Raw genomic sequence first — 27,987 nt, 5'->3', positions numbered from 1 at the left:
GTTTATGTGCTGTGTTGTGGGATTGCCTGCGTCCACACGCTGAGCGAATAAGTGTGTGTGTAAGTGCGCATGTATGTATGTATGTGAGAGACAGAGTGACGGGGGCGATACAGAGAAGGGAGAGACTACATATCTGATCCACACAGAGAGCTTCCTTTCACAAAAACACTGAAGACTGAACAACTGGATTGCACTGCGCCCAGTGCTCACGACCAATTAAGAGCCAGCGAGTAATTATTGTCTGTAAGGATCCGGATGCGCCCTACTTTACCTGCCATCATATCGGGCTTTTAAGACACACATTTAGATCTTTTATGCTATTCACTCATCATTAAAAAAAAGATTTTTAACACGTCGTTTCTGTGGATGAAGCTGGCTGGAGCCTGAGGACGGAGTGCGTCAAGTTAGCGCATGTATCCAACAAGTGGATGCATGTGTTTCATCACGGCAGGCAATCATCGGGACTAAAAAAAACACAAGAAATCGATGGATTCATAACCCGCAATTTTATCACAATTGTTGTTTACAGCAGAGACGGAAAACGTGCTAATTAGCTCAGATGTGGAGGTTGTCTGAGCTGATGGTGATGTTTCTATGTGCGCATTTTGTCGGTGTTCTGCACTGCTCCTTTTACTGACTTTGTGTGTTATTCCTTCTAAACATATAACAACTGCAGAGAGGTAAGAGCCCCCCCACACACATTTTCTTGCTCTTCATTCATTGACCAAAAGGCATATTGAGGCGGACACGCTGCGGAATCCACGTTTTCCCTTCGCACCCCCAGCCCCTCATCCATGGATTTGCTTTTCCGTCGGTGACTGAGCGGGGAAGTTAGGATCCTCTCTGTAGACATTTCTGTATGACGAGGGCGCAGGTGGTATCCAGAGGTCGCAGCCATGCCGATGCATCCAGTCACCTCCACGCTGATGTACCGGGGGATCTGCACCATCCCTGACATCCTCTCCTACAGCGCGCCGGTGAACCTGCCTGAAGACGAAGTAGAAGGTGAGAATAATGATACCTGCTCACATAGAACTGAATGTTATCAGGACTTGTGAGTATACGGGAGGTGTTACTTTGTGCAGCGGCAGTGTATGTGGCCGCGGTCAGCTCCTGCGGTGGAGTTCCTTTAAACTGGCGCGCGGTCAGGACCTTGGACAGCGCTCGGAGAGCTTTGATTTAATACACAAGTATCGAGACTAGAAGTGATTTGGATTTTAAGGGCAGTTTTTATTTTCACAGTTCCCTTTCTTTATCTTGTTATATAAAACAGAATGTGCTACAATAATCCTCATTTTCGATTTTTTTTCACTGATTGAATAAAAAAAAATGTTTTCAGTCTATTCACATTATCACATCATTATTTTCCATAAGTTCAAAGCAGGATTTCTTAAGAAAGGAATTTTGTTATAAAACGTTGCTCTGTGAGGTTAGTGATGCATTGGCTCGATCTAGTACCAGAAGCTAGGGCTGGAATTCACTGGCCTGTTAAGCCTGGCCACACTGACACTGAATGGTTTAGAGATATTTTATGCATCTTATCCCCATCTTTCCTGAAGAATGTGAAGCATTTGTCCCACATCTGCAAGATTATTAAATTAAGGGTAAATCCCATCATTTTTAAAAAAGTTGAATACATCTGAAACATCACAGCACTAAATATCAACACCAAGAAGCATGCTGAAAAATGACAGCTACACAGGACAATGTGTATTTCAGGATCATGAGAGCGTTTATGCCAGGAGTGCTTGCAATATGAACCTGTGACATCTGCACATTATCATACAGCAGCCCCTGAGACATGACTGAAGTCCCCAAGTGGATGTGATTAGAGGAAGTTCTTGTTTTGCTGCAAGTGTGTTTATGCTGTAAGCTGACATATTAATGCTAAATGATTCGTCCCCTGCACCTCTGATCCTTTTCCCCCCATAATGATTAAACGCACTTTCTTTGAAAAACAAAGGACAAACACATTTCTGACAAATTCGACTCCTTCGCTGGACAGATTCAGAGAGATGAGTGGGCACACAAACCTTTAAAACCTTTTCTTGACAGCTGCATTTCATGTATATGTGTGAAGTACAGACAAGCCTGGTCTTGTGAAAAATTTCTGTCTGTGAGTGCTGGAGCACAGACACCAAGAAGCAAACTGCTAATGTTACCTGCAGGTGCACAAATTTTGTCTCACATAAACAGGTTTGCATTTGCAATACTTGCAAAGAACCACTTGTAAACACATAATACGGTTGGCATCTTCACACTGAGGTTGATGTTAATTATAAAAGCTGAGTGGAAGAGGCCAAATATATATTGGTTTTGACTCCCAGAGGGTATTCAAAGGCAGAACATCCCCAGTGCATTTTGAACATTCTGTTTCAGAAAACACCAGAAATATCCAGAAAAGCTAAGATACGCAATACACATCTCCCTTGTTCATTTAATGCTTTTTGCCTTTTTCTTTTCTTTCATTTTTTTTTGCTTTGAAATCCAAAAAATAAATAAAATAAAATAAAGATCAAAGAGATACATGTCAATGCCAAAAGTGATCCTTGCATGATGTTATGCTCTTAATTTCAGCATTGCATCACAGTGCTTTATTGTCAAACATGTGTACTTCAGGTTTCAGAAGTAGCTCTTGACTGTTGAGACTGACAAATCTCAGTTTTCTTTTCACCCCACCCAACCACTTTACTGTCAGCTCTGGATGCAATAAACAAACAACACTTCATTTTAGCTGCAATTAGTCAAATCCACTTATCTGCCACATGTGTCAGGAGACAAAGTGAGCCATTTGGGTTTTACAGCTCAACTTATAGTGGCAGTTTGATTGGAGAAGGCTGTGGTAATGCACAGTTAACAGCAGTGACAGAGCCTTTTGCAGCTGTTGTGATGCTGTGTGAGGGATGCCTTAGAGAAAGCGAAAGAGGCAGACTTTTAAGCCAGCGTCAATGAAGGGATTTGAACATTGTTGTTGTTGTCGTTGTCAAGTGACAGCTTCACAGCTTTTCCCACTAGAAAGCACAAAATGAGAATAATATAGAACATGACAGGGCTGAATGGTTTGTTGAATAATAGCAGAAAAAGAAAATGAAATGTTATGTGCCAGTATTGGTGCTTACTTTTAGTTAACTAAATTTTAAATCTATGGAAACAATATTGATATTACTCTCATTATTGTTTTCAGTGTCGCAGAGATGGAAGACAGTAACGCAAGCTGGAGTTAATTTATTCTGTGCAACCACTGCAGCTCTTAGAAAGTGTATTAGCCAGTATTACCATAGCTTCATTTCCTATTTAAGCTGTAGACAGTATATAAAAGATGGGCATAGCTTCTGAGTCCTCTTTCACCCATAAATTGAACAGTAAAGCTTGAAACAGCCTCTGAGTCTAAGAAGTGAAGCCAGTTTCAGTTTTCTGTGAATATAACTTAATGCTCATTTTGTTCATTACTCATATTAGTCACTATGAGATTGTCTGTTATTAAGAAACAACTTCTGTCCTGTTGTTAGTAGGAACATAAATTGTTTCTGTTTATATTCTTAATCCAAATCTGCTGAGCACCTTCGTCTTCCACACAGCCAGAAAACCTATGTAAAACATCTCAGATGGAGGTTTCTATGTGACGTAAAGGCTTGTGCATTTTGCACTCAGTCTTATTCCAAAGGTGGAATTTATTACGACTGTTGGAGCAGCTGACAACTGCACAGACTCGCCCTTATTTTCTAGATGTTGCTGTCAAAAGTAGCAAGAAAGTGATGAGGAAGAATAAAAGTCGTAGGACCTCTTGCATTAAAAACAGACATACATATTGTATAAAGATGCCACTGCAGTATTGGTGAGTGGTACGCTCCAGATGCCAAACATGATTTTTTTATGTGTGACATATTTTAACACAAAATCACATTTGGGTGATTTATTTATTTTTTAAATGTGCAGCTTATATAACGAATAACAGAAAAAATGTTTTTCTTCTTTATGTAACGACAAATTTTAAGTGAAAGACGAGGAGACAAGATTTTCATTCTGGATCTTAACTGACAAATTATGATCAAAAATAATGCCCAAACCCTAAATATGGATATCTGGAATAATATGGCTACTAGTACTTAAAGGCAATTTTAACAAACTGAACTTCCAGTGATAAAGTATTTCCTAGATTGGAGACACTGCAAATATTGAAAACATAAAAATTTAAAATATATAGTAACATCATTAAACATATTTTGATAAAATTTTGACAGCAGTGACGTTTCAGAAATGACTTGTAAATGAGGAACGCATTACCCGAGCGACCCTGTGGCTCTTCTCTAGAGAGGGACGAGAATTGGCTGGAAGTGTGAGGTGTCACAATCATCAGCTTGGCCGTCAGAGATTTGTCAGAAAATGAAATAGCACATTAGTGAATATGTGTATGTGAGCGCATGTAGAGGCATAGGAGGCTAAAGCCCTATTGGCACACATAACCAAGTACTTGATTTTCAATTACTGGCTTGGACACCCAAGGGAATGGACCAGTGGCACCAAACATCTTGACCAAGAAGGCTGTCTAAGCTATAATTGAAAAAAAAAAGAAAAAGCAACTCAATTTTTTTCTAATGCTTTGTGTGTGTGTGCATGTGTGTGTGTGTGTGTGCATGAGAGAAACTTAGAGGTGGTAACAACTACTTTAATGTACAGTAATGTGACCATAATTTGAATTGGACTCCAGATTGTCCATTTCCCCTCCTACACAAGAGGAAAAAAAAAACAGTTGGTCATATTACAGGTGCTCAATATAGTTTAGACCTCCTCCACCACTACACACACACACACACACACACACACACACACACACACACACACACACACACACACACACACACACACACACACACACACACACACACACACACACACATTTATATATACACACAGCTCCGTGTCAATATCACTGCAGGTGGAATTAAGTGGGTAGCCCATTTCCACACAGCCTAACAACAGCACTATTGGAAGTAGCTTCAAAATAGTCCCAAGGCTGAGCTTTAAGCATTTGTATCAGGTCCCAGAGAAAGGCTCATGGAAATAGATGCCAGGAGATGCTGGTACACACTCAAACGATAAGAGAGAAGCAAAATGTTTGCATTTTCTTAGCAAACTTGCGATAATACAGTTTGTTTATTGTTGCAGTTGAAATCTCCTCCGCCTTTTCCCCTGCACTGTTGAAATACACAAGAACATTGAAGGAAACATCTGCTGACACAACTTTTAGTTCCATCTTTTCTTCATTCCCTCTGTTTTATGACCGTGAGGACATCTTTGGAAGGAAATGTGCTTTTGTATCGTTTTTTAAATCAGCCCCAAATTTCCTCTGTTGCTGACAGACTCTTGGAAGCTTCGCCCCGAAAAAACACTCTGTATTCATCATGTATTCATCAGTAGTAAATAAATTCGGGCATTAAGGCAAATTAATCCATTTGACATACTTATGCAAACTGCTCAAAAAGCCAAACAAAAGGATAACTCACCAGTTTTCTAATAACATAATTTTCTGCCTAAAAGCAAGACCATTATAATGGCTATTTATGGAAGGAGTAAATGAATTCAGAACAAAAATAAGTAAATATCACATTAGCATTATATTCTACATGTCTAGCTACCAGAAGGAAAATGTTAGTGCATATTAGTTTCAGCTATTTCACATGCTTGCAGGTATTATTACTCAGCACATGCAGCAAAATAAACATGTAAGCAGTCAGTATTTGACATAATTTGCATAGAATTTACAGTGAATAGACATTGTATTCGAAGATTTTAATAAAACCTGTCTTTATTTCTACTTTCACTGTGTTGGTATTAGTATTAAAAAAGATTCTCTTAATCATCATTACGGAAAGATGCAAGCATATCCCGACCCCAACCTGTCACAGAGCACCAGCAGGGACAAATCTCTCACGGAGCATTTTAAACTCACCAATTAACCATCTACACAGCAATTGAAATCAGTGCAGCCTACAAAGTTATCTCTCCATTTGTGCACACTTGTGGCAGAGTGAGGGGGCTTTCCTCGTCTCAAGATCAAACACAGATTCGACTGTCGTCTGCACCCCTCCCGTGGCACAGAGCCGCCGAGATGGTGCAAACGGGAAGTGACTGGAACAATGAGACTGAAATCAGTGAGACTGAAAGCTGGATTTAGAGATACTGCATTTTTAGTATTATTTTATGAAATATCAAACAAATGATGGTGAGAATTTACCACTTCCTTCATATATTTGTGGTTACAACAATATCACTAAATGGAGCTTTATATGTTGCTTTGTGCCAGAGAAAAAGACACTCTGGTGGGAGAGAGAGGATGTGAATGTAAAACCTTCCTCAAACAACCAGCAGAGTTTGATTATTTGGATGATGAAACTACTGAAGTCAGCGTTTTTGTGGTAGTGTACAGGACTGACTGCAGAGCTTGTTTACTTCATCAAAATGCATTTAGAATATTGAATATTCAGATTTAGTTTATTCAATGAGTTTTCCTCTCAGTACCAGGCATTTAACATTTACTGGGGCTTCTTTTTCAGTTTTTTTAGTCATTCCCTTGGCAGAGTTTTTGTGACTGCAAATCGTTTTGACTGACAGCTACTCAAAAAAAACCACCGACACCACTGTGTTTCTAATGGCATAAACTGCCTGTGAGGCGTTGTTGATGTTTCTGCTCGACTCCTACTGTAGCTGCAGCAGCAACATTGACTCATTTCTTTGCCCTGAGGTGGAGGGTTGACTTCCATTCCTTTGGAAATACTTACATGAATACAAATGAAGATATTTAAAGGCACCGGCATCTGCTCGGAAAGACAGAAATTATGCGTATAACGTATTGCTGGTGCAGAATCCGTAGGCGTTGCGGGGGTGTACTTCTAAGGGGTCAACTGAGACCATTTTAAAGCATATATATTGCTAAGAAGATTTGGACATAACAAATGACCAGTGCTGATAGATGAAGATACGCTGGCTCATTTTCAGGAGTGTGGAGTGTGCAAACGATCCAGAAGTGTTTACCAAAACCAAACACTTATTTTTCTCTCCTATTCACATCAGCTATCGACTGCTATTTGCATGCTCTCTCCTAGGAAGCCAAAATTAGCTCAATTATTGTTCTCGTTCAGAAAAAAACACCATGTTCTACCCTTAAATTGGATCCCCCCAAAAAACATGGCTTGCATCCTTGAATCCTTGAATGCTTTCATACCCTCCTGCAGAAGAGTTTGTTTTTATCTAAACACTTTCTCTTAAAAAAATATATTGAAAAAAAAAATTAACAATAAAGTGAATCAAGCTAATAAATGAAGTGCCTTTCTACTGCTGAAACCATCGCTCTTGTACTCACAAATCAAGTCCTTTTCACATTGATACAAGTCTGCCAAACATCAAGCTCAAGCTCAAAAGGGCTTTTGTTGATTAACAAAGAAGAAGGACGCACAGCAGCACAGACTGCTGTAATTTTTCAATTGCTCCAATTTTTTTTAAAAAAAGCCAATAAAGCCAGCATATTCATTATGAATTTGACTTTTTATGCACATGGATTTGTGAGTACCAGTGAAGGACGGTGAGATAATGTTGCGTAAGTTTAGAAGAAAGATCAAAAACCTGCAGAAAAATCTTACGGAAAACTCTTTCCTGCCTACTATAAAAAATGATAAAAAAGGATATATAAAAAACACAAGCAAGACAAAAACATTAAAATAATTAATTTTAGAAGAGAAACCCAAGTGACAGGTGCGTGTCACTTGGGACGGCCATTAAAGCGCCGTCCTTGTATGTAATCAGGCTGAGGATAATAAATCTCACTTTGTTTTTCTTCCCATCTCTTCTCAGTTCTGCGTAGATGCAGGGTCATCTTACACAGCCTGTAAGACAAACAGGCAGGCAGACAGGACTGGATTTGAAAATGGATTTCATAAATGTATCACCTGCCTGGATGGAAAAGCTCTGCTTGACATAGATGGTGAAAAAGATGTTAACTGAGCCTCAAATGAGCCTCTTCTTAGAGGGCAAAGTGCCCCAGCACCACAGGTGTCACCACAAGGTCACAGACACACACAAAAAAATCTTAAAGGGTTTGAAAATTGTCTACCAGAAAAATATATGAAGGTTAATTTGATTAAGAGAATTTTAATTTTGAGGTTATGGAGTTGAAAAGCAATTTTTTTTCAGTACCATAAACAGCAAGCATAAAGCAGGGTGGGAATGGGCCTGACTTTATCTGGAGGTGACTGGATCACATCTCCATTCAAAACTCTGATGTATTGTTTTCACACTTTTTTGAATAAATCAACAAAATAAGGGGAGATTTTGAGGTATTCAGATATATATTTTTTCTCTGAACAAAACCTCCTCTATGCAATATTTGTGGTGATATGACAAACAAAGCATTTCCCCCAATTTATTACCTAAGCAGAAGACAAGTCTTCATTTCTTTGCATACATCTTTTCTTCATAATGAGGAAAAGAAAAAGTTAAAGTCTTGACACTGACATTTATTATTTTCCTGACCCTTGTTATAGTTTAGTTATTTGACATTTCGATCCCATCGATATCTATATACTCATATAAATTCTGAGTTAATCAGTCAGTGTAATCTGGTATGGCATTCTATCACGCCAAAATGGGTTTTGATGAAAAACATGTGCTGCAGACTAACGGGGAATATCATGAAATGCTTTGATTATGGCTGCCTGGTGGCTTCAAGTTAAGTCATTTATTTCCATCTTGATTGATTGCCACAAAGAAGTGAATCCCGCAGACTTTATTACCTGTGAAATGAACTGTGATGAGTTCTGGGAGGTGAAGTGCTTTTTCTCCAGGGTAATATTCCTTTCCTTTGATGAACAATACACCAAAAGTCTTTATCACGCAATAATAGTGGTAGAAAAACAACATCCATAAGTGAGTGTGCACTGTTAGCCTGGTGGAACTGATGGGGGGAATGTACTGTGTAGTGGAGGCTTTTGATTCTTCCTGACTGACCTGTGCTTGAAGTGCTTCTGACGGGTTTTTGTCTTGTGGCTATCGGGCCCATCTCAGCTTGGCATCATCTGTGATAATGAAAACTTTATGCCTTGCAAAGAATAAGAGTGAGAGAAGAAAGATGGAAAGATCTCCATGTTTTTTTTTCCTTTTCAGAAAAGAAAAACTGAACATCAGACTAAAATTTCACTGCCTGTCACTGGCTACAGTCATTCAAATAAAGTTTTTCCCTGTGGTCACTTCAGTGCTGCATTGGCAAAGTTAAGGCACTTTAAATTTTCTAACGAAGGGTGGAATTTCATTTCAAACCCAAAGACGAGCTTCCCCCCCCCCACACACACACACACTTCACCATATACTCCTTTCAAATCCCCAAGAGCCTTATTAGAAGCCTGTTATGGTAATATTTAAATCTTTTGGATGTCCAAGTCAGCCCATATCCAGCTAAAGATGGATTAAGGTTGCTATGAGTGTTTAAAAATAGTCACCCAAGGTTTGCACACACAGAGCAGAGCAGTGTTTTTCTCACAGTGATAAGGTCTCACATAAAGAGTGGGTGTGCTTCAATTACCGATCCAAAGCAGCCCTAAGCAGATGCAGGTCTGAATGAGGCAAAGAGGATCCCTGGCTCTGAAAAACAAGCCCTGGATTAGGTTCACGGATGCATTGCTGTTACAAAAGCCCTGGCATTAGTCTGCTCAAAAAAACACCATGTGTAATTGGCAAAAGTTTTAAGTGAAGCTAAATTTATCCTGAAAATGGTTAAAAACCAAAACACTCAAAACTCTCAAGTAAATATTTTCATTGTTTAATCTATTTTCTGATTTTTTTTCTGTCTTAGCACTTTAATATGTTAATATGCTGTGTATTTGGTTAGTATTAAACTATAATATGTGTGACAGGATAAAAGCAAAAAACAAAGGGGGGAAACTAATCTTTATTTTTGACCCATTTATCTCATATTAGATCTGTAGAATAGCAACTGTTAATATCAATTTCTTAACTTGTTAGTACTAAAATAAATTAGACATTAATGTTACTTAATTAACTTTTACCTGTCAAAGAAAAAGTCCCAGTGTTGCTTAAAGGAAAACACTGCAGAGAAAGTGGAACTTGCGAGCCTTGTCGAGCCTTTTCCATTTATATGCATGAATAAGCTCCACTTCTAAGTGGTTCCTCACTTTGTTTAGAGCTGTGTACAGACTGTTTAGCAACTCCGTGCTGCTGCAAGGATGCAGCTCAATTCACTGATAAACAGCAGTATACAGGGAGCGTAGTGCAAAAGGGAGTGCACTGCACCTTTCTCTTGTGGGTGTTCTGCTTTAGAAGCTTGGCTCTTTCAGCCGCTGAGCTTAACTTGAGGTTTCATCCTATGTCAGATCACACCACAGGGGACTATGTGGCATTGCATCTGAAGGCCAACAAGCACCTCTGTACATCAAAGCAAATATCACATGCTTTCAGCGAAAATATTCCCACTTCCCTGGTGAAGCTATGGTCCCAGAAACAGAGCTGAAGAAGCAGCTTTAAAAAGAAAAAAATCGATTAAATTATGTATATTAATAAGGCAGAAGCTGAAAATTACATTAGTCGGAATTTAAAAGGCTGGAAGCAAAAATAAAAACTTTTGGGATGCAGTGTAAAATATAAATAAACACAATTCAATGGTAAACCCATATTTTATTCACAAAAGAATGTAGAAAACATCACATTTTTAAACTGGCACACTTGAATGGTTCAAAAAAGTTGGGACAGCAGCGTATTTATCCATGTATAGCATCCCATCTTGTTTTAACAACAGTCTGCAGGATAGTTGTTGGACTTCTAGGAGAGGAATGTTGTGAATTTAGCTGCTCCGCAGTCCTGGGTCTCCTTTGTAGTGTTTTTCATTTTATGATGTGCCAAATGTTTTCAGCTGGTGAAAGGTCTCGAGCGCTTGCAAGCCGGTTCATCACCCAGACCCTAATATTTTACGGGGGTATGTGTTGCTCTAAAACCATTCAACATTTATTGTGCTTTTCAATGTGTGTGAGCATCTTCCATAAGCAATAATACACAACCCATACCATCAGATATGCAGGGACCTGATAACATGTCAGGTGGTCTCTTTCCTCTTTAGTGAAGAAAATGTGATGTCCATATTTTCCAAATAGAATTTTAAATTTAGATTTGTCTGACCAAAGAACAGGTTTCCACTTTGCCTCCAATTTTAAATGAGATCAGCCCAGAAAAGACTGTGGTGTTTCTGGATCATATTCATATACACCCATTTCTTTGCATCATAGCATTTAACCTACATTTGTGGATAGCATGGTGAACTGTGTTCACATACATGTCCCTGAGTCCATGACAAAATCATTCCTGCAGTGCCACCTGAGGCCCTGAAGATCACAGGCATCCAATATTAATTTTAGGCTTTGTCTCTTGTGAACAGAAATTTCTAGATTCTAATAGTCTTTGATGATACTTTAAACTGTTAATGATGAGATATTAACAGTTTATGTTGAGGAACAATGTTTCACACTTTGTAGAAATATAGATATATATTTTGCAGATAGGTGAACATCTGCCCATTTTCTGAGAAACTCTGCCTCTAAGATGCTCCTTTTCGTATCCTGTCATGTTACTGACTTGTTGCGATTCAGAATCTAATGAGTTGCAAAAAGTTCCTACAGCTGCTTTTATTTAGACCTGTGTACAAGCCTTTTATTGTCCCATCCCAGCATTTTGAGATTTGTTACTGCCATCAAATTCAAAATTTCTTAATACAGAACAGTTTCTCAGTTCATAAATTTGATATGTTCTCTTCATTTATTTACATTTTATGCAGTTTCCCAAGTTTTTCTGAGCAGGGATTGAAAAAACATGGCATTTTAAAGGGAACTGCTTGTCACTTGTACGGCCTCTGGTTGATTTTTGAACAAGTCAAATTTGACATTTACAAACAACTTTTTCTCATTTTTAAATTTTTAAAATTTATTATGCATATCCTGAGAACCAGCCTATTCATTTATGTCCTCTGTTTTTGGTCTATATCTTTTGACTTATATGAGTGACCTTACAAAATCCTGATGTACTAAATAGAGGACATCCTGGGCTTTCAATTGATATTTCATGTGTTCGGGTGGCCTCCAAAGAGGCAGGAAATCTCAAAAAAGTTCATTGGGAAGGTTCTTTTTTCTCAATTCTCAGGAGGATATGCTGATTTCAGAAAGCTGCTTCCTTATGAATTTTGTTAACAAGTTAAACAAAGGAAAAAAGTGAAAACATGACTAGGTACAAGTGAGTGAATGTAAGGACAAGCTTCTGGCTCGGTAGCTTTCACGATCTTCTGCATCTTCCCATTAAAAATGCCCTCTGGCACTGGTGCCCAGAGACAATGATGCCATTTTAAAGGCTAGCTAGGCTGAGCATTTAAAACCTGTTATACTCAACTTAAACAAGTATTTGTCTCTTTGATTAGTGTGCAGTGCAATTTAATTAATTGATTTTTCTTTTTTTAAATTATTGTTATAGAGAGAGTGTCTTCTTTACAGTACAGTTAGTACATAATACATATGAGTCCAGTCCATTTTGGGCAAAAGAATAAAATTAAAAGGAAAGAATAAAGCTGTATCTTCTGGGTAAAATTAAGATATAGTGCTATCTCTTTGAGAATTTATTTATCTGGATAGAATGTGGTCAAGAATAGAAAAATTAATTATTTTAGAGACTGATTAGTCAGCCTAGTCAGCCTATGGAGATTACACATGGTCTTCTTTACTTCAGAGATTTGTTACTTCATTCAAGTAGCACTCTGGCCTAGTTTCATGTGGAACCAAGTGGTTTTGATAAAATATTTGAACTAACTCTAAATTTTCCAGCATTATGCTCATGTATCTCACAGGAGACGATAATCCATTCATTATATTTCAAGCCTGTACAACACAACAGTTTCAGTATTCTGTAAATGATGTTTGTCACCACATAAAATCATCCTCCAACAGGTTATTTTTAAATAACAAATATAATGATACACTATAACTACTAATAGTAACACTGCTACTTTGGCCTTTGATCCATGAAAAGGCTTTCATGAAGGAGATCATTTGCAAAAACAGTTTTGGCACCTCATTTGAGAATGTGCTTGCTTCCTGCAAGGCACCAACATGTTTTAGCAGCAAGTGTCTGCTGGAAAGCCCCTCTTTCTAAAGTAAACAGATGGAGCAGGGTCCTCAGGTGGATACTGAGCTATTATTTTTTCTATAAACAATAACATCATACCCAGTGAAGGAAAAAACACAGCTGGAGGCTCTCGGTGATTCAGAATATATCTTCAGTTAGACATTTTGCAGTGGAAATTGATGTCAAAACAGCTGCTGTGAATGTCACCAGACTTGGCTTTATAAATTGCATATCCAGACGTAATCTGTTGAAAAACATGATTTTTAAGTAGCCTTGTCCCCTTCGTGCAGTTTCTTTTCTATCCTATGCATTTACTTGATTGTAACAGACTATTTCCTGGATTTACTACTATACAGTACAGCACAATTATATGCTCTTTTCTACCATCACTGACATTTTATGGGTTTTTTTTCTGCTGAGAAATTTGTTGTACTGTCACACTGTCGATATTACCTTAGGCTTGTCTATTCATTACCCTGCTTCAAATGATGTACACTCGTTTAGCATTAGAGTTCAGTAATTTAACGGCAGCTACTGGCTGCAAGCTGAAAAGTATTTTAAAAAAACAATTTTATTTTCCTTACCCAGAAAGCTTTTATTGGAACTAAATCCTATAATAGAGACAGGTTATGTATTATTTAGTAGCAGCATTCACTTATTGTTTCCATTATTCATTCCAAACCTACTCAACATTTTTCTTATTTACACACCTAAATTATCTTTGTCTTTACTCTGACCTGATCTAAAACTTCCTCAGACGTGTGGGGAATTTAAATGTTCCTGAATCTTATTACAAAGTCCGCATGAGATTTATCATCAGTTGTGAGGGACCAAGCAGCCAAAGCAAAGAGGAAACAGGCAAAAAAGTATCTTCAAAAAGGGTTTTCTTTATTTTAACCCTCAAAAAGTCCAAAATTAACAAAATTCAAAAACATACTTAGCAGGCCCATAAAAGAGGTCAACTAAAAATAACTTTACGAAAAGTAATTTCCAGAAACTTAAACAAAACAAAGTGAGACACAACTTAACTCACAAACTGACCTAATTACAAAGACACATGAGGGTAGCTTTTATAATGATTTGGCCAAACCATTTACACACAATAAGGGGGGGAAACAAAAACACACTAATATTAACTAAGCACAGAATAACCTAACTAAACCTAAAACACCCCTGCTCCTGGTAAGCCCATGGTTGGTCCTGCTGAGCAGGCATGTTGTTCCCAGAGTCCTCAGCCACGCCTTTTGCCCAGACAGGAAACAGCCACCGCCCAAACCCAGGTAACTCAAAGAAAGAGAAACATAATTAATATAACAAAACATTTTAGAAAAACCACACAATGCTACTATGTGCGCGCCTCATAATATCAGTGTTAGGTTTAACCAAATGATTAATGAAGAAAAGCAAACTAATAAAGTGAAAAAATGGACTGACTTACCCCTGTGTAGCTGATGCCATCACATCGGTCTTTAGTGATACATTTCATCTCAACAAACGAATTACAAATACTGCCAATCTGACATGTGATTTCCTGAGCACTATGTATTGTCTCTTTAAGATTCATCCCCAGCTCTGCTCTTGTGTGCTAATCAGGCTTGTAAGACGAGGATGTGACAAGTTTCAAATTGTAGGTGACTCGGTCGTGGATGTTGTTGCATAAATTAAGGGATTCAGTCCCTCGTGAAAGGTAAACAAGTGGAGAATGAAGGGAAATATGCAGTGGGGCAAAGAGGAGCAATTAACTGCTGAAAGATTTCCCATAGTGATTGAACTCAAGGTTTCAAAGTTTAGAAGAAGCTTTCTGCTGACACAGAGTAGTTGCAACACTTAATGCCCTTTGCTGTCGAGTTTGTTAGTTTATGTTTAAAGTAAGTGCTGTAAAAATAATACTAAAAACAAAAGAAAAAAAACACACACACACATTACTCTGATTTCTTACTGTTGTAGTGTGGATTTCTAGTTGTCTGTGATGGGGGGAAAAAAACACTTAGAGTACCTCAGCCTCAGCTGCACTTAATTTGAACACTATCTGTCATAATGCGGCAGTGTGCAGGCAGGATGGGGACCCAATCGCAAACTCACGGAGGCAGGAATGAACTCAAAATTCACAGCTTTATTGCTGGAGAGCAAAACCATGCAAACTAAACTGGGAAACTATAACACACAGCCATGAATAAGGGAGAACACGACGCAGAACTGAGAGAGACGCGGACATAAATACACAGAGGGTTAACGAGGGAAGTGGGGGAACACAGGTGACACTGATAATCATAACGAGACACGGCAGGAGTAAACACAACACTGGCGGGAGACTGTCAAAGTAAAACAGGAAGGGCACAGAGGTGCAGACAGGAGGAGAGAGAAAGCACGGGGAGAGCACAGACATACCGGGCTGGGGAAACATGGAATAAAACACAAGGAGGGGAGGACTCACCGATACACAGAGGGGCACACAGGGGGTAAAGTCACAAGGGGAAATCAAATAAGGAACATCTTAACAGAACAACCTAGGAACCGAGGCATAAATAAGGAACAAAATACAAAACGCGCGAAAACTAAGAATGCTGGGTCAACATGGCCCAGGATCATGACACCATCAAACTAATAATTATTATTATTGTTATTTTTATAATTATTATCATTGTTGTTGTTGTTAATACTGGTCAGTGGATGTGAGATTTGATATGTTAACATTATAAAAACATCAAAAGAAATGATTAAAAACTAAGGGACTCATCAGCTCCTACTTGTATGTCGTCTGCTACTCTAAACACTAAAACCCAAACACTCACAGTGGAGGATCCAACAGACTGGGATGGTTTCATTAACCAGGAAAAGGCAGAGATTTTGTACGCCAAAATCATAAAAATCAGAAGAAACGGTAGCTTTTTGATCATGTATTTGTATTTGTACAGTGTTAAAGTGGTGGATGCTCATGTTAAAATCATAATATTATATTAAAATTAATTTATAATTACATTTGAAATGGCAAATATATTAAAAATATTGCATGATAAGGTCATTTTGTGTACACATCATTTCTATGAGCCAAATACTCAAGCTTTGGATTACATGAATCTGCATGTGATTCATGTAAGAGGGGACGGGATATCCTTGAGACCCACATAGCAAGGAGGTCTGGCCCGGATCTGGTATCAAGCCGGCACTGCTGGCTGACTTCTGGCATGATATGTCATCCAGATATAGGCCAGGCCTGGCATAAATGGCACTGTCTATGTGATGGCATGCCATATCTGGCTCGATTGTGGTTTCGTTAATGTGGCCTAGGCCCATAGAAAACAGGTCTGGCCTGGATCTGGCATCAAGCTGGCACTTCGGACTGACTGGTATCATGGCAGAGTGTATGTCAACCAGATGTGCGCCATGTCTGGCAATGATAGCACTGTTTATGTGATGCCATGCAATATCTGACTCAATTGTGGTTTGGGTTATGTGGCCCAGGCTCATAGAAAACAGGTCTGGCCCGGATCTGCCATCAAGCTGGCACTTCTGACTGACTGGTGTCATGGCAAACTGTATGTCAACCAGATGTATGCCAGGTCTGGCAATGATGGCGCTATTTATGTTCCTATTTTCCTATTTTAGTTAGAAGATCCACATGCCATGTTGCAATACTGTACTGCTATGGTAGCCAACGTTTCAAATGCAGGTTTGACAGGTTTGTGAGTGTACACTTTATCCAAAACCTAGTGAGGTTTACTCATGTTTACCACTGGGTGGCTGTAGCTCATGCGGTAGAGCAGATCCCCTACTGATCGCAAGGTTAGTGGTTCGATCCCTGGCTCCTCCAGTCTGCATTTCACATCTGGCAAACCAGATCTGGGCCACCAAAGGGCCGTCATTCTTTGCCGTACGTGGGCCATGTGTAAGCACATTGTGTGGGCCAGATCCGGGCCATACCAATTTTGCTATGTGGGGAGGGGATATCCTTACTCTAGTCATACCAGCCAACATGTAGTTCAAACCTTCTGTATGTGAGGGCCAGCCAGTGAGACGATGTCTCTGGTGTCTTGGTGCAGCCACAACAACCTGGTGCTGAATGCCCAGAAGACAGTGGAGATTATTGTGGACTTCAGGAAGCACACAGCCCCACTCCCCCCCCATCATCCTGACTGACACCCCCATCACCTCTGTGGACTCATTCCGCTTCCTGGGTACCACCATCACCCAGGACCTGAAGTGGGAGCCCACCATCACCTCCGTCATCAAGAAAGCCCAGCAGAGGATGTACTTCCTGAGGCAGCTGAAGAAATTCAACCTGCCAACACGGACGATGATGCAATTCTACACTGCAATCATCGAGTCCATCCTCACCTCCTCCATCACCGTGTGGTACGCTGGAGCTACTATCAGGGACAAACAGAGACTGCAGCGTGTTGTGCGCTCTGCTGAGAAGGTGATTGGCTGCAGACTCCCATCTCTGCAGGACCTGTACACCTCCAGGACACTGCGGCGTGCAGCTTGGATCTCAGCTGACCCTTCTCACCCTGGACACAGTCTGTTTGACCTGCTCCCCTCAGGCAGGAGGCTCCGGTCCATTCGCACCAGAACCTCTCGCCACAAGAACAGTTTCTTCCCCTCTGCTGTTGGACACATGAACAATAACCACATGACTGTCCCCGCCACTAACACATGACCCTACGCTGTGTCACTGCATCATTTCATGTTTGGCACTGATCACCACCTGCACTCATGTATATATCTTTCTACGTAGCACTCATAATTCTTATTCTCATGTATATATCTCATGTATATCTCATGCACATATCTTTCTTTCTACATAGCACTTTAATTCTTATTGTCTGCACTGAAGCACCGCAGCAATTTCCTAATGTTGTAAACCTCAACATCTGGCAATAAACCCATTCTGATTCTGATTCTGATTCTGATTCTGATAACCGGCTCAAAGGGGTAGTAAAGCGAGGTTAGCTAAAACAGGTCATTTCAGACAGTGGATGAATTGAATATACCAAGGGATGGTATAAGATTAAGGATTATTCGGAACTGCGATAATGCAAGGTTGCAAGAAACCCAAACAGAAATATAGAATTGGGATTTACAATAAGTCACCCTTCAATGATAAATGAAAAATAAAAGACCTCTGTTCTAGTTTCAGGTTCATACACAGTGAAAACATAAACTGAAATGCAGCTCTCCTTCAATGAAAAGATTTAAATTGTCAAAAGAGAAAATAAATCAATGAACACTGATTTTAGAACAAGAAACTCTGAGCTATAGTGACAACTAAATATTCTTAGTAATACTGAAAAAATAACTAGACAGCTTGGGGACTGGAAGCTCTATGTACAAAAAGAGGAAGGGAAAGTATTTTAAGCAATGCTTATTCCCGTGATGTATCTTGATAAGATCTCATTGTTAGACCATCCCTGCCTCATAAAGGCCCATGCTGTTCAAACTCCATGGCTACAGCCTGAAATGCAGACTGGCTCTTAACAATTTGTAGTCTCATGATCCAAGGTATTGAATTTATAAGATTTTTTTTTTTTTGTCTCATCGGTAAGCTCCTCCTCCACAGAAACGGCTCCAAACATACTACAATTGAGGTTTGGTTTTAATGTGACTTGAGTTTGTAGTTTTTCTTCCACTGATGACAGAGAGTGCATACATTTGGATACAAACTGTAACTGATCATTTGTTAAGATACTTAATAACAAAACAGACTCAAATACAAAAAAGCCACACATCCAACAGATGTTTTCAATTTGGACTGCCAAATGTTTTGACACAAACATCTCAAGTCTCTTTGGACCCCACAATAATTAGATTTCTAACAAAATGATAAGTATGTGTTTGTGCTGTGGAGCTAGTTTAAAATCAGCTCATCACTTTTACTGTAGCAATTCCTTCACATTACAGTGAGTGATTTTATTTCATCTGATGATGCCATTCCTTACACAGAGAAGTTTTACAGTATTTTTGAGTTGCTGGTCCATTGGTAGTTTCCAATCTCATTTCAACCTGACTGTCATTTATTAAAGAATTGGCAGAAAGCATTTACCAGAATGTCTCTGTTTTCCCTCTCAGTGTGGCAGAATTACACACTATTTTTAGATAGTAAAAAAACAACAACCTTCTGTTATTTAATAAGTTTAAATCATCCCTATCAAAATACAAGGCAGAGACTACTGCCCTTACAGTTTGTCTTGATCTCATTGCGTTGTGTTCAAGGTTTTTTTTTTTTTTTTACTCTTTTTTTGGCAGTTAACTTGTGTTCTCCTGAGCTGCCAACCCCCATATAACTATGACTCAAGCAGTGATGCAGCATAACAAATGTGTCTTTGGTGTGTGGAAAATTTCCCACTTTCATATCCTCGTTTGCCGTAAGACTTCAGCTTGTGTGTGTGTGTGTTTGTGTGTGTGTCTTTTTCTGCAGAGATCCGTGAGGCCTTCAAAGTCTTTGACCGCGATGGGAATGGGTTCATCTCAAAGCAGGAGCTGGGCATGGCCATGCGTTCCCTTGGCTACATGCCAAATGAGGTGGAGTTGGAAGTCATCATCCAGAGACTGGACATGGATGGTGAGGCCAGCAAACAGATTGGATTTTACTATTTTAAATCACAAAAGCGCAGATGCTTTGTTCTGCTTTTGCCCACAAAACTAGGCTTTACTGCAGAAAAGAAAAAATCAGCTACAATGAACACTAACTGTTCCTCTTTTCTGCAGGTGACGGCCAGGTGGATTTTGAGGAGTTTGTTACTCTTCTGGGTCCAAAGCTCACAGCAGCTGGGTTACCAGACAAATTCAGTGGCACTGACTTTGACTCAGTTTTTTGGAAGGTGCTCATTATAAAACATTATTTCTTGTTATTAAAAGGAGACAAAGACATCATTAATGTGGTAAACTTCAAAGCTATTAAACATTTAGGTTCTTTAAAGGAATAGCTGTTTAAATTGTTACATCCACTGATTTGTTAATGGAATCCTGGATCTTTGTTTGCATGTGGCGGCAGTCTTATCACTTAGTCAAGTCAATTTTTCATGCAAAATAGATATTAATTTATTTACAGACACCTCATTAGACAATCAGCTGTTCATTTTGACAGTGTGATAGAAATTAGTGGGGATGTAGCTCATGTCAGGGTTGTTTTTGTTGTAGCTGTGTGATAATAGCATTGAAATGCCTGTCAAAAAAAACGAGGTTCCAAACTGAGTCTGAAAGAAAGGGAATTAATGTGAGTTTTTCATATGCTCAGTGCACAAAAGAAGAATCACACCTGCTGAGGGAGTCGAGAAGCCCAAGAGAGTGTTGCATAGCATCGTGTAACATTATATAACAGAATACTAGTATGAAGCATGTGCTGCTGGATTGATCACACAGTGCCTTCAGTCACAACAGCGAGATGAGCTTAGGCTGAGCTCAATTCATATGTGACAAGCTGGGAGTGAGACTGGTGTCTGTGCAGTGATGCACAATATTGACACCAAAGGGTCATTTATGTGTCTGAGATGCCAGGGTGCTGACGAGACTGACCAGTGATCACTAATTAAGAAAGAATGGTTTTATTGTTCTGTGAACAAATTTCTCTTTAACAATTCTGTTCACATAAAAATGAGAAATGAGAAATTAATAGTAGTTTAGAAAGTAATTACACTCACCAGACATTTAATTAGGTAGACCTTGCAAGCACTGGGTTGCCTTAATTCTTTGTGGCATGGATTCAACAAGGTGCTAGAAACATTGCTTCGAGATCCGCTCCTCTCTGGATAGTTTCTTTTTTTCTGACCAGTCCCTGTATACCATAAAAAATGGTGGTGTGGAAAAATCCCAGTAGATCAGCATTTTCTGAAATACTCAGCCTAATATGGCACCAACAACCATTGCTCATTCAAAGTGATTTAAATCACCTTTCTTCCCTGTTCTAATGCTCAGTTTGAAATTGAGTTACTGCCATGTAATTAGCTGATCAGATATTTGTATTAAACAGTTGAAGAAGTGTATCTAAAACAGTGTTCAGGGAAAGTACTTTAGATTACACCAACTAAAGGGGAATGTAAGGGATGTGGTAAAGGCTAGTAAATACTTTTTTTGCTGCCTTATTCACCTTTATTAGATTGACTTCAGCGATTATGTTGCATTTGTTTTCCATTTTATGAAATATTTAAGATAATCTAATATTTATTATTTACTGAAAAAAACACAAAATCCCAAGGTTAAAATTTTAGATCTGGGGCACATGTTTCACCTAAAATGAGGAGCTTGCACTCAAATCAGAAATAGGATTTGTTGAGTAACAGATCCACCTGGGGAATCTCTCACTCAAATTTTCCTTTGATCTAAATGTCATTCATTTAGAAATCTAAAATGCACATTGATATCACTCATATTTTCCATCTTCTGGTAAAGCCTACACTGCAGTGCTATTTATGCACTTACATTCTCTTTATATTTTATGCCTGTGTGTGTTTATAGATTTCTGTCTTTGCATTTGAATGTTTTTACTGTGCCTTCCAGCCTGTGTCCACGTTAATGTTTGGTGTGTCTATCCCCAGTGTGACATGCAGAAGCTTACAGTGGAGGAGCTGAAGAGGCTACTGTATGACACCTTCTGTGATCATCTTTCCATGAAAGACATCGAAAACATCATAATGACTGAGGAGAATCACATAGAGAACCCCGAGGACTGCCAGGTGGACATAGACAGTAAGGAACCTCCTATATTTCAGCATACTGCTGTGTGTTTTGTACCCTGAAGTTAAAGCGAAAGTCTAGAACGTAATCAAGATTTTCTAGAGACAAAATAAATAAATAAATAAAATAAACAAATAAATGAATAAAATATGAATATTGAATAAAAAATAACATTCTGGGTTTTTTTTCTTCTTCTTTTTTTTTTTTAACTTTTAACTGCTTTGTAGAAATTAGCATTGCTTATAGGTTATAGGTCCCTAAAGCTATATGAAACATGGTGTAGCTCTTCATGGTGTATTTAAAAGATATGACATTTACATATAATAATGTATTATTTATGCTAATAACAATGTCTTTGTAAACAAAGCACAAGGTTTCCTGGGCTGTTCAGGCCCTGATAATCACAGACACTCTCTACACACAAATGGTTGTTAATTGTTGTAAATGATATCTGTTATTAATTTCACAAATGATCTTCACTTGTAAATTACATCACATTTGCAAGCTCTGTCCTTTTCTATGATTATGTATTTGTCTAAAGTATGAGATTTCGAATTATAGGGAAAGGCCAGTATAAATAGTAAAAGCACTAAAAGCAACAATAACAAGGACCATAGAAAGAAGATGAAAAGACAACAACACATAAAAGCAAGTCTGGAAAAAATGGGGCTTTTAAGAAGGGATTTAAAAGAAGTCACGATTCTGAGAGCCCTACCTCCCCAGGCAGGTCACTCCAAAGCTAAGGGGCCCTGCTAAAAAAGCACAGCCACCTTTAGATTTAAACTTTGACTTTGAAAAAGCCAAGAGGCCTCCACCTGTGGATCCAAAGCTGCTAACTGGCTTATAGGGGGTCAGTATTTCTGTCATGTACTTCAGTGAGGAAAATCTTAAGATAAATTCTAGAATGATTAAGGAGTCAACAATAAGTAAGCCAGGATTGTGTAATGCGATACCATCTGCTAAACCTATCATGGTCTCTGGGTCTTTGAGTACTTTTTCTTTCTTAAATGTTTAATTCCTTTGGCTTTGTGTAAAGAAATGTATGTTCAAGTTCTTTTCTTTTTTGTTTTCTCTTGACATTTTTTGTATTTTACTATATATTGTTAATTATTATATCTTTCCAGCAACCTCTGTCTAAATTTTTGCTTAGTATTAAAGGTCTACTTTTTAGGTTATCTCTGGTTTTTTGTGTATCTTGGTTGTCAGTGTTTATTTTTCTATATATGCCGTTGTTGTTATTCCCTTTTGTGTCCTAAGTCTTGTTCATCTCCTGCTTTGTATAGGTTTTTATTGCTTATTTTCTAGCCTTGTTTATTTAGTGAACTTCATTTAGTTCACTTTGTGTTTCCATTGTGTTTCACTTTGTCTGATGTTTGTTTGTCTTTCTGTGTTCACCTGGTCCTCTTGTCTTCTTCACGTGTCAAGTTAATCCAATTCTCCTATTCTGTTGTGTCACACTTCCTGTTTTATTTTATAACTGTTGGTCTCTGTGTCGTGTGTTGAGCTTAACTTCCCCCGCCTCTCATTGTGTCTCCAGCTGTGTATCCCACCTGTTAGCTCTCCACTTGTGAACCTGTGTGTAATCTTGTCTCGTTCATTGCTGTGATGTCCTCATAGCTGTATCTTTCAGCTCTCTTCTCTGCATTGCTGAGTATCTCCTTGCTTGGTTCCCTGTGAGTCTGTCTTTTCGATCACTGGCTTTCTTCCCGAGTTGGCCCTGAAATTTTGGACTTTGTATTTTTGGACTAATCAACTTGTTTTGAATTAAGCTTCCGCCTTCCAGCATCCAATTCAGTTTGCTTGTACTTATATTGTCCCAAATCATAATAATAATACAGTAACAACTATTTACATTGTCGAACAGTATGAATACATTATTATTTCTTTCAGATTAAGTTCTCATACTTCAAAATTCCCCACAATCGCATTTGAAAACAAAAAACAAACAAACAAAAAAAAAAAAACCACACCAAAACTCAGCCCTCCCATCAACCAGTTTCTCCCATCAGCAAGCTCACTCGATTAAAATGTGCTCTAGGTGCTTATCAGCAGTAAGTGAACTGCTGTGCTCTTATAGGCTGCTGTTCTGTAATATGAAAAATATGACATTATTTCTACTCCCCTCTGTCTTTCTTCTCACTCAGTGGGGGGAAAAAAACAAAACAGAAAAAACAAAACAAAAAAACAAATTATGCCTCTTTATTATTAGATACATGAAATTTGCTGATGATTTTCTCTCAAAAGTAATTTGATTTTTTCTCCTATGTAAATTGTTTTTAAACAATATTTTATCAATTTTCATTTATTTATTTTTTATTGGGGAAGCGGAGATGTAAAAGTACAACAGATATGAACTCTAACTTTACTGGAGATGATTCTGCAGCTGCGTTGGACCTAAACAATTACACCTTTGATTCACAATAGTTTTGATGATGTTTTGTCCTTTAATATGCCAGTCGGGTGCCCTTTCATTGGTTTATTGTTCCAAAACTCCAATTAACATTTCAATCTAGATGTAATTATGTAGCATACAGGTGTGAAAGCAAATTTTCTTGGCTGTGCACACTCCCCTTCATTTGTGTTCTTGTAGTTGTATGATTTTGTGGTGAGCTTTTCATTTGGAAATAACAATCAAATGTCTTTCAACCATTAAATAATACCAGATTCAGTGGACCTTCAGCTCATTTTGCTTTTCCTTGTGTCTCTTCCTACTTCCTTTTCCCCAGGCTCCAGCCCGACGCAGCAAGTCAAGCAAACTTGTGTGCGCAAAAGCCTGATATGCGCCTTTGCCATTGCTTTCATCATCAGCGTCATGCTCATCGCAGCTAATCAGGTGCTGCGAAGTGGCATGAAATAAGAGTTGAGGCGTTTTCTGCCTTGACCAGCATTTACTGGCTACCATAAAAGACTGTGAAGATGAAACTCAAAAACAAATACAGACAATCACATGCGTGTAAAATAAAACATGACTGTAGAATACAAAAACTGGAGTCCCCAAGGACACAGACATTTGTCTTGGTGGCAAATACATGCCGACAACTTACAGTTCCAAGGACACCTGGACCTTACGTACCAAGAAACAGTGGCGCTCTTATAATGGACAACTAACTACACATATCACTCTTCGTAACACAACATTTAGTATTCATTAGCTATGTGCATTTGAGCAGTGTTGCATTCAGTATGGTGGCAGCTATAGAGAGTTTAGTGACTGTCCAGTTTTGTATTTGTTCAGTGTACTATGGGGTTTGTTAATATTAAATAGAAAGAATCTGTGAAATATTGTGGGAAGTGTCAATGTGTGCAAGGTCTGGAGTGCACGGTGCTCTGCAGAAATTGTATGGGGTGCAACATTGTTCAGAACCACTTGGGAATAACAATAGCTTGGTAAGAAAGTGAGATAATAGTTTATAGGGTTTAATAGGTTTGCAGGGCGGTGGATGTGACTGTGTGGATGCTCCCATTCATTCACAGGCTGCGGGGCTTTGGTCTTAGCAGGATGGTGCAGGGTGAAGTAGGTTAACTGTTCTCGGGGGGAAGATGCTGAACTGACAGGCAACTGGCTGAAAATAACTGGTCATGCAGTAAACACTCGGCTCTGTCTGCTTTGCAGGCTTGAGACAATGATCATCATCTATGCATGACATGCATGGATTTAAACAGTCGTCTTGACACATTTGTAAAAGTTCTTCTTAATGTATTAATTGTTATGACTGTGTACTAGAGCTGTTTTCGATTCCTTAATGAAAACTGTGAGCAATTGTGTGTGGTGCAGGGTATCAGCATTCACAACAAATATAAAGCATACAACTGCATGACAAAGAAGGGCTGTGGTAATATACAGTATGCTCCTAGAAAAAGTCTTTTTTTTGGAATTGCTAAGCTATGGACATGCAGGCCTGAAGTCATCACACACTCACGGGGCAGTAACTGAGTAAAAAATACATCACTCAAGTATTTAAAGAATATGCATCTGGTTGGTAATAGGGAAAAATGTGAAGCAATGTATTTTGTTCTTTTTAAGTGTTTTTATGTCTGGACATGTTGCTAAAGAGCAATAACTGTATGTGAAATAGACACAAGACGTTACACAAAACTCAGTACAGACATGAATCCTTGAAATTGTTTTGCATTAGTTTTCTATAGCACTTCTAGAGCAGATATATTTGGTGATGTTCAAGGGAAAATGGAACTACTGTCTTATTCATTGAGATGGAAAGCTCAAGCACGAGAAGACTGTATGTCTGAAGCTGCCCATTGAGTTAAAGTTTAACAGGGGCTGGATGGCAAAGAATTGCAATAAAATAATAACATGTGAAACAACACACAAAGTGTGTAGTTTAGATTGTTGTGCATGCAATTAGGTACGGTCTCTTGTTATTAATGTGTATTGTACATATAAGCCAACATTACCAAAGCTAAGGAGGAATCTGTGACTGGAGAACTGGGCCACATAAGGGCACAATTTCTGAAATCTGATCATTTTGAATTATTGAACAGAAATCAGAAATGCTGCAGTCTCTTATAAACTTGTATTTAACACCAGCCAAAGATATAAAAAAAGCCCTCCACAGTACCCTGAAAAAAGACTCTATAAAGACAGATCTTATGAATATCCCTTGTTAAGTCGTGATGTATTGACCTTTTGATGATACTGTTTTCTGCCCAAGCCTCTACTGTGTTGTCTGAGATGCGAGTGTTTTAAGTGCTGCAGTGCTGTGTCCCTCATTCAGTAGATCTGAGTCAAATGGGAAAAAATCATCATTCTGCCACTGCCAGCTTCTTATTAGCAAAATTCATTTTTAGCATACATTTAAGTTACGCTTTTATAAACTCATTGTACCCTGCACTACTATTTAAATGGTTCACAAAAAGATCTAATACTGCTCAACAACAATGTCTATATAAATTATTTTGGCAGATGAGACGTCGTCATTGCAATAACTTGGAAATCATGACTAACCTTGTGTTATAGATGGTGTTTTCTAAGCTTTCGGGCACTTGCAGAGGAATTATTTCACCAACAATTAGCCAAATGAGTTGCAGCTACTTTCATGAAATTGTATGTCCAAAAGCCTAACTTCAATCCCAGTTTGATTTTTGTTAATACCCAAAGTTATAGCAGTGCTGATCTATATTTTTTTAATACTTTGTTTTAAAAATACTCAACTTCTAACTCCTCTCAACCTTATACATCCTCCTTTTTCATGGGTGCCTGTACTACACAGGAAAACAGCTACAATAACCACTGAAATGGTGCCTCGCTGTTTGCTTGCATTTGGGATCTGAGGGAGTATTTGGACCCAGTAATGGCTATTACATCAGACTTAACAAGGAGATTGGCTGTTCCTCAAACTTGGATCTAAAAGGAGCCAAAACCACAAACAGGAATCAAAAACACAACTATCTCACAGAGCCAGGCAGGGTAAGGACTATCACATGCACCTCAGCAATTTGTCAAAAGTGTCAGCTCTTAGGGGAACACAGACAAAAACAATAAAAGTCCATTTATTCAGATAAACCTTTGTTTCCATTTTGCACTTTAACATGTGCTGCAACGCACAAATACAGCTCACCGCCATGATTGTTCATCCATTTCCAAAAATAATTTAGACATAAAGAATCACTTTACCATAGATGTATCTATTTTTTTTTTTTTTTTTACTAGAATGTGATGAATAGATTATTACCTGACTGGCAAAAGATGCTCGCATTCACTTCCTATATTACCAGTGAGGGAACATTGTCATTGGGGAATAAAGTTATTAATTTGATTTGTTGCCATATTCTCAGACATTTTGGCATTGTACACAAACATAGAAATCCATCAGACATGGATGTATTATTTATTATCAGAGCAAAATGTACAAACCAATATTTATTTTCTTTTAACAGGTGAAAAAAAACTGTACAAACATGTTGGTAGTCTACTGAATGTTCTGCATTGCACTGTACTTTATACCTGTCTTTGGATCTTGCAAAAATGTTTATTGAACATGTGATATCTGTTCATTGACTCCACCTGATGTTCTTCTATGTCTGTGGAATAGTGTTTCACCTGAATAAACCATATAACAACTGTGTCTATATTGTGTCTGAAATCATTTTCGATTTGTCAAATCCTCAATCACAGACCACGGGATAACTCTATGA

At 38.5% G+C, this 27,987-nt stretch overlaps 1 protein-coding gene across 2 annotated transcripts; it reads left to right on the top strand.

Annotated features, from left to right (window-relative positions):
- Window positions 1-11: 11 nt before the first annotated feature.
- cabp7a (calcium binding protein 7a) lies at window positions 12-27,921 on the top strand. Of its 2 annotated transcripts, none has more exons than XM_026187882.1 (5): window positions 12-1,005; window positions 19,580-19,723; window positions 19,870-19,982; window positions 21,696-21,846; window positions 24,561-27,921. In XM_026187882.1, exons 1-5 carry the CDS (start codon window positions 897-899, stop codon window positions 24,689-24,691), a joined length of 648 nt encoding a protein of 215 aa, XP_026043667.1. In that variant the 5' UTR covers window positions 12-896; the 3' UTR covers window positions 24,692-27,921. The 2 variants fall into 2 exon arrangements, with proteins under 2 accessions (XP_026043667.1, XP_026043668.1); XM_026187883.1 differs by lacking the exon at window positions 12-1,005 and adding an exon at window positions 14,265-14,444.
- The last annotated feature ends 66 nt before the right edge of the window (window positions 27,922-27,987 follow it).

This window comes from Astatotilapia calliptera, chromosome 12 (assembly GCF_900246225.1).
Source record: "Astatotilapia calliptera chromosome 12, fAstCal1.2, whole genome shotgun sequence".
Lineage (NCBI taxonomy): Eukaryota > Metazoa > Chordata > Actinopteri > Cichliformes > Cichlidae > Astatotilapia > Astatotilapia calliptera.
This window is presented reverse-complemented; position numbering and strand designations above follow the sequence as displayed.